The following is a 15,907-nucleotide window of genomic DNA, read 5'->3' as shown; positions in this document are numbered from 1 at the left end:
GGCTGTTAAAGGTTGGGAAACTGTCATATGAAGAATAATTGAAAGAGTTAAGGCTATTTAGCTTCAATAAGAGAAGACTAAGCAGGAACATGATGCCTATCTTCATTTACAGGATATCCCAGAAGTCTCGGTGAATTGTTAAGCTGCTTGCTTTATAATAGCTGAAAACTACCCAAAGACTTTTGGAATATCCCTTGTTTAAAAGACTGCCAAGTAGAAGGAAAAATATAGATTTGTTCATTGTTGCTTATAGGAACAAAACTATTGATGGAAGCTACAATAGGCAATGTTTGACTTAAAGTAAGAAATCATTTTATAACATGAAAAACTGTGTGACAGTGAATAATATCTAGCTCATCAAATAGCTCCCTACCACTTACAGTGTTTAAACAGATTACCATCTTTAAACATATGTTTGACCCTGTTGGTCCTCTTCCTTAATACGCTATTGTCTTTCTATTGATTCTAGGATCAATACATTCTAGGATTCTAGGATAAATACAAACTCCTCTTTTTGGCATTTTAATCTGAACACTCTGTCCTTTAAAGACTTATTTTACATTGCTTTCTTTCATTACACTACAATCCAGTCAAAATGTCCTACTTGTTGTCTCTCACACTTGGCATTCCATGACCCACTTCCATACCTTTGCACAGGTGGACTTGTATGAATGAACTTCCTTCTCATTTGTGCCTTTTAGAATCCTTAGTTCTTTTCAAAGCCCAGTTTAAATACCACCCCTTAGGAAGCCTGATTCCCTATCCCTCTTCCCCGCCAGCTGCAAGTATCACTTCCCTTTGAAATTATCTTGTGTATATTTTGCATCCACTCATACACATTTCCAATAAAATATAAGCTCTGTAAAGGGAGGGCACTGTTCTGTTTTTATCTTTAGCTAAACCTTGGAAGGAAACAAACAAACAAAAAAGAGGCAGAGATGAGGAAGGAGAAAATTCTGAGCAAAGGAAACAAGGAACAGCAAGGAAACCATTGTAAACAGAATCATGGAGGATGTGGAAGAGGACACAAGTGGAAAAATCTAGAAAGATAAAAAGGTTGAACTTGTGCATGGCTTTAAAAACCAAATAGAGAATTTTATATTTGATTCTAGAGGTAATAGGGAGCCACTAATTTACTGAATAGGTGTGTGACATGAGCAAACCTGTGCTTTAGGAAAATCAGTTTGATAGCTGAGTGGAGGATGGACCAAATAGAGCCAGGGAGATCAACCATCAGGCTGTTAGTAGTAATTCAGGAGTAAAATAAGGAGGGCCTGAACTAAGATGGTGGTAGCAGTGTCAGATGAGAAAGGGGGAGCACGTGAAAGATATTACAAAAGTAGGATCAACAGGATTTTGTAGTAGTTATACAACATGGGGGTAGGTGAGTAGAAAAAAAAGTTTAAAAAAAAAAGTCAAGAATGGCATCTAGGTTGTGAGCCTTGGTGATGCCCTGGATAGCAATAAGAACATTAGGAAGATAGTTTGAGGAGAAACATTGAATTCAGCTTTTTTTTTTTTTTTTTTTTTTTTTTTTTTTTTGAGGCAGTTAGAGTTAAGTGACTTGCCAAGAGTCATATAGCTTGGAAACATTAGTGTTTGTGACCAGGTTTGAACTCAATTCCTCCTGAATTCAGGGCCAGAGCTCTATCCACTGTACCATCTAGCTGCCCCATTAATTCAACTTTGGACATATTGAGTTGAATATTTTTACAGGATATCCAATTTGATAAATCTTATGGGTAATTGGAATGTGAGACTGAAAGTCAGGATGGAATTTAGAATTGGATAAGTAAATTTGAGAATCACCAGCACAAAAATGATAATTGAATCCATGGAAGACAATGAGTTCACCAATTGAAATAGTAGAGAGAAGATGACTTGGAACAGAGCTTATTGTAGGTAATAAAAAAATAGATTGTACAGAGGGAGAGATTGAAGATTGATGAGAGAGTAGGATTGATAGAGGGATAAATCTTCTATGCTAGATGAAATGGGATCACTTGGCATATAGAAGGGTTGGCCTTGGCAAGAAGAAGGGCTACCTTTTTATGTGAAATGGGAGTAAAGGAGAAGAAAATGGAAGATGAGGAGCTAGGTATAAGCCAGTAGAGTTTTGAGGAGAGAGGAAAAGATTTGGGAAAGGCACTGTGATGATTAGGGAGAAAGGGTCATTTTTCCATGGTGACGGCCTGTTTGAGAATGTGTCATGTAATTCTGTATTGTCAGCAAAATTACACGATTTTCTCCAGTTTTATTCAGCAACACATGAGAAGAAATGAAGGCAGCAGATGGTAGGAGTAATTTCAGACTGAGACTTGGCAGGACAAGATTTTCAAAAGAATAAGAAGTCAAAAAATTCAAGAGAAAGATAATCATCTGCTGCCTTAAGCCACTTATTCTGCTTTGTATATGTTTATGTGAAGAAATAATGTTTTTACTCCCTGCCCATACCTCCAAATGGACATTTTCAATTTGGAGTAAGATTGTAACAATATCTACACATAAGTATTGTGAGATTAAAAAGATTATTTTAGAATCCGCTGGATTATAAAAGAGAAGATGATTGAAAGTCAAGTACTCAACTCTTGAAGAAAGAATAATGACCTAGACTTAGAAATAACAAGAAACAATGATCTGGGAAGGATCATAGAGAATGAATGTACCTCAAAAGACGTTCCTGGGTCATGTTTGCAAAGAGGAGGATATGTAAGTGGCATTGGCAAATAAGATATATGCTCCTTTCGCCTCCTTCCTCCTTCCAAAAAAGTTAATGTGTCATTACTTTGAATAAAAGAGGGATAGTATCCAGAAGAGCCCAGTCTGTTGTGGCTCGTATGAGGAATAACAAACAATATGAGCATGGCCAGTGATGAAGTTTGAACCAATGAAAGCCAGGTTTCCACAATCAAAAGAACAATGAAAGACTGTGAATGGAAGGAGATATAGGATGAATGAGATAGATTAACAATGTCAGAGGGCAGAGTGGAAGCAAAGAAGGAAGGAAAGGATTGAAGCTGGATCAAGATAGGAATGAATTTGGAAAGATACAGAGAAAAGAAGTTTTCATTTTGGCAAATAATGATGAATCTCTGAATCACAGGGATTAAGAAAGTGGGAGGTCAGAATTTGTTATCCATAGGCAAAGGATCACTTGATTATGTGATAAGTTAATAAAGAGTTGAAGAAGAGAGAGGAAGTTCAGTGGTAAAGTAATCAGAGGGTAAGAAGGAAGCAGTTAGTCCTATCTCAGTAAGAGTCTTTGAGAGAGGGGATGGAACAGAGGATGGCATTAAGGACTATATGTTGAGGGAGGCATGTAGTCTTTGGTAGCATGTGTCCACTTCATTACCACCCTCTTATCACATTTCTAGTGAGGAGTTAGGGCTTTGGTATTGGCCAGAGTGATAGTCATATGTCTTCTTCTTTAACAATCCCCATCTGCCTTCCTTTGCCATTTGCAGTGACACAAAACTGAAGGTTCAGTTTTTCTTTCATGACAGTAGTGGTAGAACATGGGGACAGATGTGGCTTTCACCATTTGTAACTAAAAGGATCGTGTGTAGAGGCACCCGTCTATTCCTTTCCGTGAATAGAAATAGGCCTTCCAACCGCCTGAACTGATTGATAGCATAAAGTAGTTTTGCTGCTGGACCAGACACATCATCAACAGCAATTTAACCTTATTTCTTAGCTGCTATGTCCTTCACATACCCGTTGCATTCATAGTAGCACAGTTAGGATATCCTCCGCATTGATTGTTATCTTTCCTTATTTTAGTATTCTTTCATTTGTCTTTGTTCAAAAACTTAGTGGAAAAATTTCAGTTTAGTGATGTGATTCATTAAAAATCATATTTATTTTATTTTTACATTTTAATTATATATATATATATACATACACACACATACATGTATATAACCCGTATTTAGCATTATTTTACTGTCTAGTTCTCCCCTAGAAGTCCATTCTTTATAATGAAGAATAAAAGAAAAGAAAAAATCAGTAAGACTAATCAAACATCAGCCAAGTTTTAACATTATATGGATAGTTCTATATCCAAAGTTTTCCCACTCTATAAATAGGGAAGGAAAGACATTATATATCTTTTTGGAGGCTAATCGTGGCCATAATAATTCCATGGCATCCATTTTATATTGTTGTTGGGTTTTTTTAAAACATTAATATAGTCATCATGTGTATATTGTTTTCTTCCTTCTGCTTACTTTGCACCAAACGTATGTCATCCCATGATTCTCTATATTTATTTTTTCTTATAGCACAAGAATATTCCATTACCTTTGTGTACCACAATTTGTTGAGTCTAGTTCCACTTGATAAATATCTGCTTTGCAGTTCTTTGCTCCTCCCATAAGTAGAACTAAAAATATTTTGATATATATGGGGCCTTAATCATTGATTTCCTTGGGAATATTTGCTTCTCATAGGATATGATTGTTTTCCAGAATGTTTATACTAACTCATAGCTCTGTCAGTTATATATTTTTTGTGCTTATTTTTTCATATGCTCTAAATTTAACTCTTTGCAATTTTTTTGGTTATTTTTGACAATTTGTTGGATAGGAGGTTTTGTTTTGACTTACATTCCTAATATTAATGATTTAAAGAATATGTTCATATGGTTAATTATTTACAATTTTTTAAAAAATTATTTGTTCATATCCTTTGATCACTTATCTATTAGGGAATGGCATTTAGCTTTATATGTTGATATTTGTTCCTTATATCTCTTCAATATCAGACCTTTATCAGATATGTTAAATGCATATATATTCCCTTCTAATTCTTATCCTAGTTTCATTGATTTTGTTTTCAAAAAAGCTTTTTAATTTCAATCAAAATTATCTCTTCTGTGCTTTCAAACCACTATTTTATTTGTTTAAGAATTCATCACTTAGCCACAACTGTAAAGGTATCTGATCTGTTTTCTCATAAAATTTTTTTGTGGTATTACTTTGGACCTTGTATCAATTTTGAGGCTATTGGATATATAAGGGCGTCAGATATTTTTCACTTAAAAGGAATAAGTATAAACATCGTTTTATTTCTTGCAGACAGAGCAAATAGAGAAAGACATAATTGGATTCAAAACAAACAGTATTCTTGAACCATTTAAGGAAATTGCTTGAAACTCTTGGATTTGTCATTTATTTAATACACACACACACACATTAGATGTGAAGTTGCAACTTTTTTCAGTGCATTTATTGAAACATAATTATCATAAAGCAAAAATTACATCCATTTCTTTCTCACATGTTGTCTGTATAGCATGTTATGGTATTTACTGATAGAGAAATGCCTACATATTTCTGTTGTAAGTAATAAGCAGAATGATAGCCCAAAAACACACATCTACATTGAAAGAGCAGTTCACTCAGAGAATTTTTATATCCTAATTTTAATATCCTTTATATGACTGTTCACTAATATTCACCTTCTTTCAGCTTTCATGACTCTAGTTATGGTTTTGCTTCATGTCTTCTGGGGAGTTGTGTTTTTCGATGCATGTGAGACTAAAAACTGGTGGGCACTGATCGTGGTCGTTGTGAGTCATCTGCTGGTATCGGGTCTGGTGAGTCCAGTTTATATGTTCATACTATAGCCACTCTCTAGAACTACATACTTCTTCATATACTTAAAGAAGGAAATGACATTTAGAAATAGGACTTTAAAAAAAATATGAGGGTGCAGCTAGGTGGCACAGTAGAGAGAGCGCCAGCCCTGAAGTCAGGAGTACCTGGAGTTCAAATCTGGTCTCTGACACTTAATACTTCCTAGCTTATGTGAACCTAGGCAAGTCACTTAACATCAATTGCCTTAGCGCCCCCCCTCCCCCCCCCAAAAAAAAATATATATATATAAAGACTCATAAATTTTCATAAATTTTTCTATTTTGTAGTTTCTCAGGTTGTTTTAGAATCTTTAGTTTTCTATTCATCTGCATTTAGTTGGTTTCTCTTAGAATTAAAGTACTCTCATTTGTCTGTACTTTAGTCTCAAAAATTAGTTTTTAAAAACATCATATACTTCTTGTGAGTACTATTTTAACTTTAAAATTATTCATTTATTCCTGTTTTACAAGGGAACAAAAAAATAATTTGGGATTTTGAAGTACTTTTATTCTATTATTATCAATTATTAATAATAGTAATAACAAAAGACCTTTGAGAAGATAATGGAATAACAGCCTAAGTGGTTTGTTCTTTACTCATCTCCCTTCCTAAACTTTCAAAATATTGAGAAACAGCAATAACAAAAAAACAATAAAATAAACTTTAAAAACAATCAGAAAATAAACAAAAATCAACCCAGGGTCAAACAAGTTTCTACATCCAAGGGGAAAAGCAAGTGACAGAAATCCATTTAAGAACTCATAGTTATGGAAGCAACAGTATTGGGCTTGCTGAAGATCTTGGGCTACAGCACTGCCAGACTCTGCTTGTGCTTTCCATGAGACCCAAGACATATTACCTCCTGCTCAGGCTTTCCCTGAAGGAATTTACTGATGCTGCCCCATTAAGATTCAGTGGTATCTCCTTCCACAAGACAGGGCTGTTGATGGTTGTGATGAGAATAGAGACCTTACACTTTCTAATCACATATCTTTATTGTTGGATTTCTTCCTACCTATTGATGCTCTGTCTAGACTTACTTTTTAGTGGTTAGCATATCCCTATCCCCTTTATCTCAGTTTCTGGAAAAACAAGCCTTTTTTTTTTCCAGTGCTGTCTGTTTGCTATGTCATTGTCATCCTTCAACACTTTCCTGAGAGAAGGCAGCAAGGCTGACCTCCAAATGTATCTTGTGTCATTCATCTTCTGCTACATCTGTCCCCTTAGGGAAGAAGAAAGTTAACAGGAAGTGAGACTTTATTATCCTGCTTTCAATTTCCTTCTTCTCATCCACTTGTCTCTTGCCTAGTCTTTAACCTTCAAAAAAAAGGGGAGAAGTGAAAAGCAGCCTCTCATCTGACCATGTGCATTCCATGTTATGCTCTACTTGCCTCATACCTGATCTCCAGTTTCATCTGGGAGGCTTATACCTAACATTTTAAATCCCATTTCCCATCCACCTCAACCCTCTCACTCTGAGTCTTAACTAGATAATATCCCCCTTTCTACTCAACAGGCTGGAATGCCTATTCCATTGGCAACAATTTCCCTTCTAAACAAATTTTTCCTCTCCCACTAATTTTAATTAATTAATTAATTCCTCTCCCATCTTTTAGCAATTACTGAACCTGGCTTCCCCATGATAACACAGCTTCCTCAGAAACCCTCTCCAGTTCTTAAGTACACCTTCACTCATTTTCCTTGGCTCACTGATTGAGGAAAGAGTTGGAATATTCCTTGCTCCCTATTGCCACTTCTAGGTTCCCCTTTCTACCTTTATCATTCAGTTACTTCTCCTCCTTTACATTCATGAAATCAGTATCTACCACCCAATCAAAATCTTGGTAGCTGTTGCCTGCAAACCTACAGTCATTCCTTCTTTCCTCAATGAATTCGGCACATGACTCTCACTTTCATTTTAGGGAATGTATATTTATTGATTCTCCTTCACTTTCCTCCATTTGAATTTTTCTACAGTAGACAAAGCTCACTCTTTGTTAAACCAATTTCTTGCCTTTTCAGTTGTTTTTCTTTTTTAATTTTAGACTTTTTGGTTTAGTACTTATCGTACATCACATAAGTTAAATATTTGGTGAAATAAGGCTGAGCTATTGAATATATTTTGTGTTTGTCTTTAATCTTTTCAGCTATTTAAAATTTTATATCACCCCAGCTAATTTACTTTTCTTTCCCTACAGACCTTCCTGAATCCCTATTATAAAGCAAGTTTAGCAGCATCATATGTTATCATGCTATTCATGGGTACCTGGGCGTTCTTCACTGCTGGTGGCTCTTGTAGAAATTTGAAACGATGCCTATTGTGCCGAGACAAGGACTTCCTTCTTTCTAACCAGCGTGCCAGATAACATCTGAGAATTGGGACCTCCCTGAACAGATTTTTGTGTTTTTAGAGGAAGCACAAGTGTGCCTTTTTCTAAAATTCTTTTTCTTGTTGAATTTAGAAGAAAAGAAAATGCTAACTAAATACGTGATTCTCATCTAATAAGGCTTCTATATAGCAGCTGTCTGAAATGCATATATGAATGATAACTTCCTGGGGGAAGTCCAAAAATATATGAAAGGAATATGTAGCTGTGTCTTTATACATTCAGTATGGTTAAATTAATACATCAAGAATATACTCTTTGCTGAACCTGCGTCTTTTAAGTTATAGATCCACAAAAAGTTAAAGGGCTATCATTTCTATGGTCTTTTTTGAGTGTGTTATTAAAGCATTTCCCTTTTAGGGTTAGGTTAATTAAGTTAGTTAATGGCTTATGAGACATAAAATTCCAAATGTTCTTTACTCAAAATAAGATATTTATTAATAATTCTATTTTTGAAGGGTTTTTTCCCATTCAGAATTGACTTTGGGGATTTAAAAATTATTTTTGAAGTATAGGGAAGTAACATGATTAAAACTCCAATCCTTTTAAAAATTGTTAATAATTTATTTTGCCCCAATCACATGTAAAAGCAATTTTTAATATTTTAAAAAAATTTTTCAGCTTGAAATAACTTCTTTTCTTCCAATTGCAAAGGCAAGTAATTTGATATATGCTTTACATACATGGTACTGTAAAATATATTTTCCATATTAGTCCTTGTTGTAAAACCCAAGCCACAAGAAAAATGAGATATAAAGAAAGTTACCAAAAACACCTTTGACCTGCATTCAGGCCCCATTAGGTTCTTTCTCTGGAGATGGATAGCATTTTTCATCATAAATCTTAAGGAATTGTTTTGGATCATTTTATTGCTGAGAATAGATATTATTCACAGTTGATCATTGTACAATATTGGTGTTACTGTGTACATTGTACAATGTAGAACAAAAATCCTTAAGGATATTAGCAATTTTACCATGGATTCGCTTACTTAAAGCATGCTCAACATAGTCCAGATAAGTTTAGAAAATAACAGAGATAACATTTTTATAACCAGAATCTGTCTTAACAGTTAACAGATTGCCCAGGAAGGTATTTGAAATTGGGAATTTTTTTTTTAAATTTCATCAACATTTTCCCCCCATTTTTTATTTTGAGGTTCTTAATGGGTTGTTCTTGTGGCTTTCAGCTTAAATTGTTTCACTGTGCTCAGATTATATTTTATCTCTGAATGTCCTTTTTAAGAAGCCAGATAGTGTGTACTTGAATAAAGCTCAACAAAGTAGATAAAAGGTTAAAAGAAAATATTAGAAAAACCAGCTAAGTATTGACTGTTTTACTTTATTCATTTGCTATTAAATGCTAAATAGTATTTTATTCCCCAAAATAGTATATGATCCTTTTGACCATGGAGTAATATAAAATTGAAATATATTTGAAATTAACAAATTTATGCATTATGTGATATGTATATTTTTCAAAACTAGTGTTTTTGTTTGTTTTGAATAGAAGATGCAATATTCTCAATGTTATTCAATTTTTAAATCTTCTTTTACCTTCATTTGTTCAGGAAAAAAAAAAAAAAAACAGTAAATCATGCTGTTATTAACCAGCAGTTGCTTTAGGGAAAATGGTGTGGTATGCAATGGACATGATAGATATACATGTTAAGGTGACAAATCAACAAATCCTTTGGGTGCACTAGAATTTTAGCCAAAAGAGAAGGGAGAAATACTGAGAAGTACTGAATGCTAACTTAACAGACTGATGAATCTAGTTAAACTTTAGGGAAGTAGTGTATCAATGAAGACTTTTAAAAAGATTGTAACCAGTGTCCTGAGCTGATTATACATGAAGTTCCAGAGAGTTTAAACCTTGTGTGTGAATTTGACCTTTTTTGTAAATTTTTTGTCCTGTCTAAATTGCACATTTTACTTTGTTGAATGAAGAGGAAAATGAAATCCTAATATACCTCAGACAGATGTGCAAGGAGCTATAGCCATTTCCTTTAGAATTAACTATTTTGCTTTACTTCAACCCTGGTTTTTTACCTTGGGCAAAGAGTAGGACAACTTGAATATCTCATTTTCTTGCCTTTAAAAATTCTCATTAGACAGGAGAGTTCAAAACATAATCCACATATATGGAAATAAAATCTATGCATAAACCAGGAGTATGAGAAATACTCTAGCAATAGCACTCTAATAATATATAAGGAAGTCTAGAATATTTTTAAAATCTCTATTGCAAAAAATACTTAGTCATGATGCAGAAGAAAATTATCCTTTACTTTGAGATTGTTCATTTCATTTAGAAAAATTTCCATTATCTAGTGATTCTAGAATAGCCATTAGTAAAGGGCCTTTTCAAGTTCTTTTTCCTTCTCATTTTTGCCAGGATAAGCTGAAGAGATAGGATCTATTAATTTGATTGTTTTAATGCTTAGCCTGATTCTAAGGAATACACAAAAGGGAGATTATGTTCTCCCTTTTTACTGAATTTGTATTAAGAGGCTTTTTTGCCTTTGTTTATTTATAAAAAGCCTTATTAGTCCTCGAGGAGCTTGAGGGAAGAGATGGTGCTTATGGAGAGTTTGTCCCCCAAGCAGGATCTTTGTAGCATGTAAAAAAATGAAGTTAACGTGACCTTGAAATTGTGAACACTGTCTTGCAGTGCTCTGATATATTGGCATGTGATAGAAATTAGATCTATTTAAGAATCTATATTTATTTTTTAAGTCTTTGAAATTATAGCATGTTTTAAATGGGGAGATTGTGACCATTTGTGGTCCTGGTGATAAAGATACAGTAAATGTCTCTTTGGGTAACTGAAAATTATAAATTTGCCAAAGAAATAAATTATGAAGTCTATAAACTATAGGAAATGGCTTTTTTTTTTTTTGTATTTTTTTAAGCAAATATAAGTCTTTGTTGAGTGGTAGATTGACATTCTAAAATTCTTTTTAGATCTTTTTAACTATCAAGTAAGTGATAAGCATAAACAAGCATTGCTTCTGACACTCCACCATGCCTGAGCTCTTTCTTGAAGATTCTAGATTAAAGGTTAAGAAATTATTTCATTCTAAACAGATTTTTCATTATTTCACTGAATATGAGTGCCAGTTTTTAGGATACAATAGTAGTTTCTGCCTTCTGAGGAGAGCTACCTCTTATTTTTGTCTTGGGAGTTGGTATTCCTTGTATTTAGGGTAAATATCCAGGAAATAATCATTTTTCCTCACAATTGCTTCCAAAACGTGTTTTTATTTTTGGTTATTTTTTCCATTTCTAACCCGAGATAGAATATGTGTCACACTTGCTTTTCTTAACAATTTTGGTGCTACATTTTATTCATAACTGTTACTTCTATATTTTCTATTTAATGAGATACTCTAATCCATTTTTTTTCATAATTAAAAGATAGGAAATATACATTTTAGGCTTTGAGAGCAAATGATGCTCTAAAATGATGTATTGGTATTAAAAATATATAAATTTCTGTGTAAGTTGTACCATTATTTAATATTTAATTGCAACATCAGACTTTAGTTTCAATATGTAAATGTAGCAGCATCTTTCAAATATCAATATTTATCATTGAAAATTCAAAGAAAGATTGAGTTTGACACTTTCAATTTTTATTGAGTCACTTAGTTGCTCACAGAGGGCTCTCCTTATTCCAGGAAAGATCTCATTAGCTTTTTAAAGTTTATCATGTCACTTAATTGCTATCGAGATCTTTTTCTGATAAACTGGTAAGTAACCATGGCTCCCCAAACCCAAATGTAAAGATTTATTTTTAACCATATTGAATTTCATCTTAGTACAGTTGGCATTTACCTTAAGGGAGATCAAATAAGTGTCTTAAGTTGGACTTATAGTGAACTTGAAATAGGTGACTTAGGAAGCTAATTTCTGCAGATGAGCTCATTGATTATACTGGTGATGTTAGTTTCTTTATCATAAAGACTCAACTTCTATAACAACAGGCACTAATTGACTGGACATTGTCATGCTATTGTACTCCATAGATCTTTGTCCTTGGAATCAGCAAGTTTTGGCTTTCACTGCAGGTAATTAAAAAGTTAATGTTTGAAAATAAACAACAGAAGTAATGACTTTGACTTAAAAGATGAGAGGTCATTTTCTACTATGTGAATGGAGATCACATTTTTTCCTGTGCTTTCATATTTAGAGTATATAGATGAGAACTATCATGCCAGTTCCAAGTTATGAATAGAAAGTTGTTCCAAATGGGTTGTGGCAGAGATATGCTATAAGTGAACTTGATAGACTGAGATAGAATACTCTTTGACAAATAGCATCAGTTGCACATAACACTTCAGAGTCTGCAAAAAAACTCATCCATCATTACTTCGCAGTCATTCTGTGAAATGAATAACTATTATCTTTTTTATAAGTGAGGCAAAGAAAGGGAGATGATATGCTACAGTAAAAAGAAATCGAGTGTCCAGTATTTGTGTTCAAATCTGTTCCCTGATATATCACCTTTGTTATTTAGTTTCAGTTATATCTGATTCTGTGACTCCCATTTGGGATTTTCTTGACAAATTAGCAGTTTGCCATTTCCTTCTCTCGCTCATGTTATAGATGAGGAAACAGACAGACAAGGTTTCACTATTCAGTGTCCAAGGTCTGATTTGAACTCAGAAAGATGAGTCTTCCTGATATCAAATTCAATTTTTTTATCAATTGTACTCTCTGTCTGCTCCTATTACCTGTGTAATCTTAAAATAAATCAGTTAACTTTGAGCTACAATTTTATCATTTGTGAAATGATTTTACCCTCTAGAATCCTTTCTAGTTCTAAAATCTTATCATCCTAAATGACTTGACCAAGTCAGTATCAAAGCTAGAATTCACTCCAGATCTCCAAATTCTCACTTGAGTTGCTATTCTAATTCTTTCTAGGGAGAGACCAGAAATTAATGGAGACAAACTAAGAATGAATTATAAAGTTTCTGTTTCTTGTAGTGGTTCAAACTAATCCTTTTCAGCTGTCAGGGGTGATAGATTCATGGGCAAAGTTTTGGAGCAAATAAAAGTCAAAATCAAATCATAGCAGCTCTGCCTGAGAAAATAAAACTAGCTAGTCTAACCTGAAAATTGTGACTCCCAGACTTCCCTATAGATGGCTCCAGTTGTTCATGTTCTCTGACTTTTAAGCAATGACTCATGATTCCTGGTGGCCTTGCATGAAAGGAAGAGCTAAATGGTGTCATTAATTGTGCAGGTTCTTGTATAATTTATAGCAGCAAAAATGCAGGTGGAATTAACATAACCTTATATGGGAAATCTTAAGGGATGTGGAATAAGAAGGATCAACATCTTTGTACCTTCTAAGCAATGAATAGCAGTGATGTTGGCCTCTCCTAATTATTAATAAAGACTTTTTAATAAAAAGTGACTTTTCTACATGAAACAAAGTCATTCTGTTGTTCATTTCCTTTTTATGAAAACTGAACTGCCTACAAGTATATAGTATTCAAATCAGGGAGGAAGAAAGATGATTATGTGTCCCAAAGTGGAGAAATCCTTGAAAATTCATAAAAATTGTAGAAGTAATTGGGGCAGAACCAAAAAAAGTATCACCTTAGAGGAAAAAGCTGACTAATAAGAGAACTGTGGGAATTGAGTGAACCACACTGACTCAGTTCTGATTCCATCCATTACACTATATTCTTAATATATATCATTTTTTTTCTCTTCCTCTTGCTATTCAAAAATAAAAATAGGGAAAGAAAAAAAAAAAAAAAAACAACCCAATGCTGTCATTCACTGAGGCTGTTCTCATCTAGTTGGAGGTGTGAGTTCCAGTAGTTTAGCCTTCCTAGAACCATAATATTTGGGAGCTGGAAGAAACCTCAATGACCATCTAATTCAATTCATCCATGAAAGAAATCCCTATAATGTGCTCCATAAGTAACTTTCTAGCCTCTGAAGCAATCCAAGAAGGGAGAACTTAACTACTCAAGACAGCTCAATCCACTTTGGGACAGTTATAATTTTTTTTAAATTTTTTTTCCCTGAGGCAATTGGGGCTAAGTAACTTGCCCAAGGTCACACAGCTAGGAAATGTTAAATGTTTGAGGTCAGATTTGAACTTGGGTCCTCCTGACTTCAGGACTGGTACTCTATCCACTGTGCCACCTAGCTGCCCCTAACTCCAAAATCTCTTACAAGTGACAACCCTTTAAATGCTTCAAGACAGTTCTCATATCCTCTCTGAGTTCTCTCCAGACTAAACTGACCTAGGTTCTTCAACTGATGCTCATAGGATATGAATTCAAAAGTTCTTCACCATCCCAATTGCCTTCCTCTGGACATTCTCCAGCTTATTCAACTCCTTAAACATCATTCCCCGAACTTAAGTACTCCAGATAAGTTATGACAAAAGCATTCTAAAGTTTGTATTAGTGGAGTTTTCTTGGCAAAAATATTGGGGTAGTTTGCCATTTCCTTCTCTAGCTTATTTGACAGATGAAGAAACAGACAAATAGGCTTAGAGAATAGACTAAAAGAATATTTTAAACTTAATAACTATACTACTTCAGGAGGTAGGCACAGATCACAGACTTTCCACAACTAAGCTCTACAGTGTGGCTGATTAATCAGTTAGCCAGCAGTCAACATGGCATAGCTTCTTCGGACTTAAGCAAGCTGCTCCTGGGAGGATAATTTCATAGGTCACCACTGGCATATATTAGATGCATAGCCTACTGGGTAGCAACTCTTAGAACTTATGTGGCCTTTCTCTACTTTTTTTTTCCCTTGGAAATTTCAGTGGCAAGGCTCTAACTAGTACTGTTGTGCTGATTTTAGGATATTAGGACTGGAAAAACTACACATGATTCAAACCCTTCATTCAGCAAACATTTACTAATTGCCTATGATGTGCAGGACTATGTTATGAACTAGGTAAACAAAAGTGCCATTATATCTTACAGTATTATAAAAGAGAGAGCTGTTGATGAAGATCCAGAACTTTGTTTCTTTGAGGACCTGCTTTCAGAAATCTGTAATAATGTGGATTGGTGGAGTTTAGCTTTCTTACTTCAAAGTATGCTCAGACTTCTGTGCCTGTTTCCAGTAACTTACTATGTAATAAGTGAAAGGCAAAAAAGTATCTGAGCTAGAATTGACAGCATATCCAGAAGTCTCAATTGGAAAAACTCACTCTTTTCTTGCTGGTTCTGTCTGAAGTAGAAAGACAGCTCTCTGGTCCTTCCAGAGGACCAGGTGAGGTAGGAATGAAGAGGTCCCTTACTCACACTGGGTCAGCCCATAGCCTCCCAGGTAAATTTATGCTGGGAATAGAGTCGCTTCTATTTGTATCTCCTTTTTTCATATAGGGATTTGTGAACTTCAAAAGATTGGAGAATAGAGGTCCACTGATAGAAGATCATACCAGAATTTGTTGGCAGCTAAGCCTGGTACACCAGTGTAGCATCCCATCATTGGATCACCCTGATAACTAGTTTACCATGTCCTTCAGCAAGGAAACACCTTGTTCAGTTGACCTGAAGGGGTGGTGCCTTGTAATAACTGTGTTAAGTTGGAATCCACTATCCCCAAAGGGATAGGGCACTGGACCTGGAATCAGGAAGACGAGTTCAAATTTAGACCAATTTTTAACCCTATTTGTCTCAGTTTATGCTCTCATTTGCTTATTGAATTGCTTATTGTCTCAACGAGAGGCTAGAGAAGGGACAGAAGGAATTTAAAATTTGAAATTGGAATTTGGAATTTAAAATTTAAAAACAAAGCATGTGCTACAAATTATTTTAACATGTAATTGAGGGAAATTTTTTTTTTTTTTAATGAGCTTAAGAAGGAGGTGATAAACTATTCAAGTATCTAAGAA

At 34.4% G+C, this 15,907-nt stretch overlaps 1 protein-coding gene across 1 annotated transcript in view; it reads left to right on the top strand.

Moving 5' to 3' along the window:
• Window positions 1–8,288, top strand: part of APH1B (aph-1 homolog B, gamma-secretase subunit) — a 30,911-nt gene extending 22,623 nt beyond the window's left edge. The window contains exons 5-6 of the mRNA XM_003755626.4: window positions 5,469–5,596; window positions 7,835–8,288. Of these exons, the coding sequence (XP_003755674.1) occupies window positions 5,469–5,596; window positions 7,835–8,002 (296 nt within the window). The 3' untranslated portion in view covers window positions 8,003–8,288. The remainder of the gene's footprint in view (window positions 1–5,468; window positions 5,597–7,834) is intronic.
• Window positions 8,289–15,907: the final 7,619 nt, after the last annotated feature.

The sequence above is a fragment of the Sarcophilus harrisii genome, chromosome 2 (assembly GCF_902635505.1).
Source record: "Sarcophilus harrisii chromosome 2, mSarHar1.11, whole genome shotgun sequence".
Lineage (NCBI taxonomy): Eukaryota > Metazoa > Chordata > Mammalia > Dasyuromorphia > Dasyuridae > Sarcophilus > Sarcophilus harrisii.
Note: the sequence above shows the minus strand (reverse complement) of the source record. Positions and strands in the feature narration are given on the sequence as shown.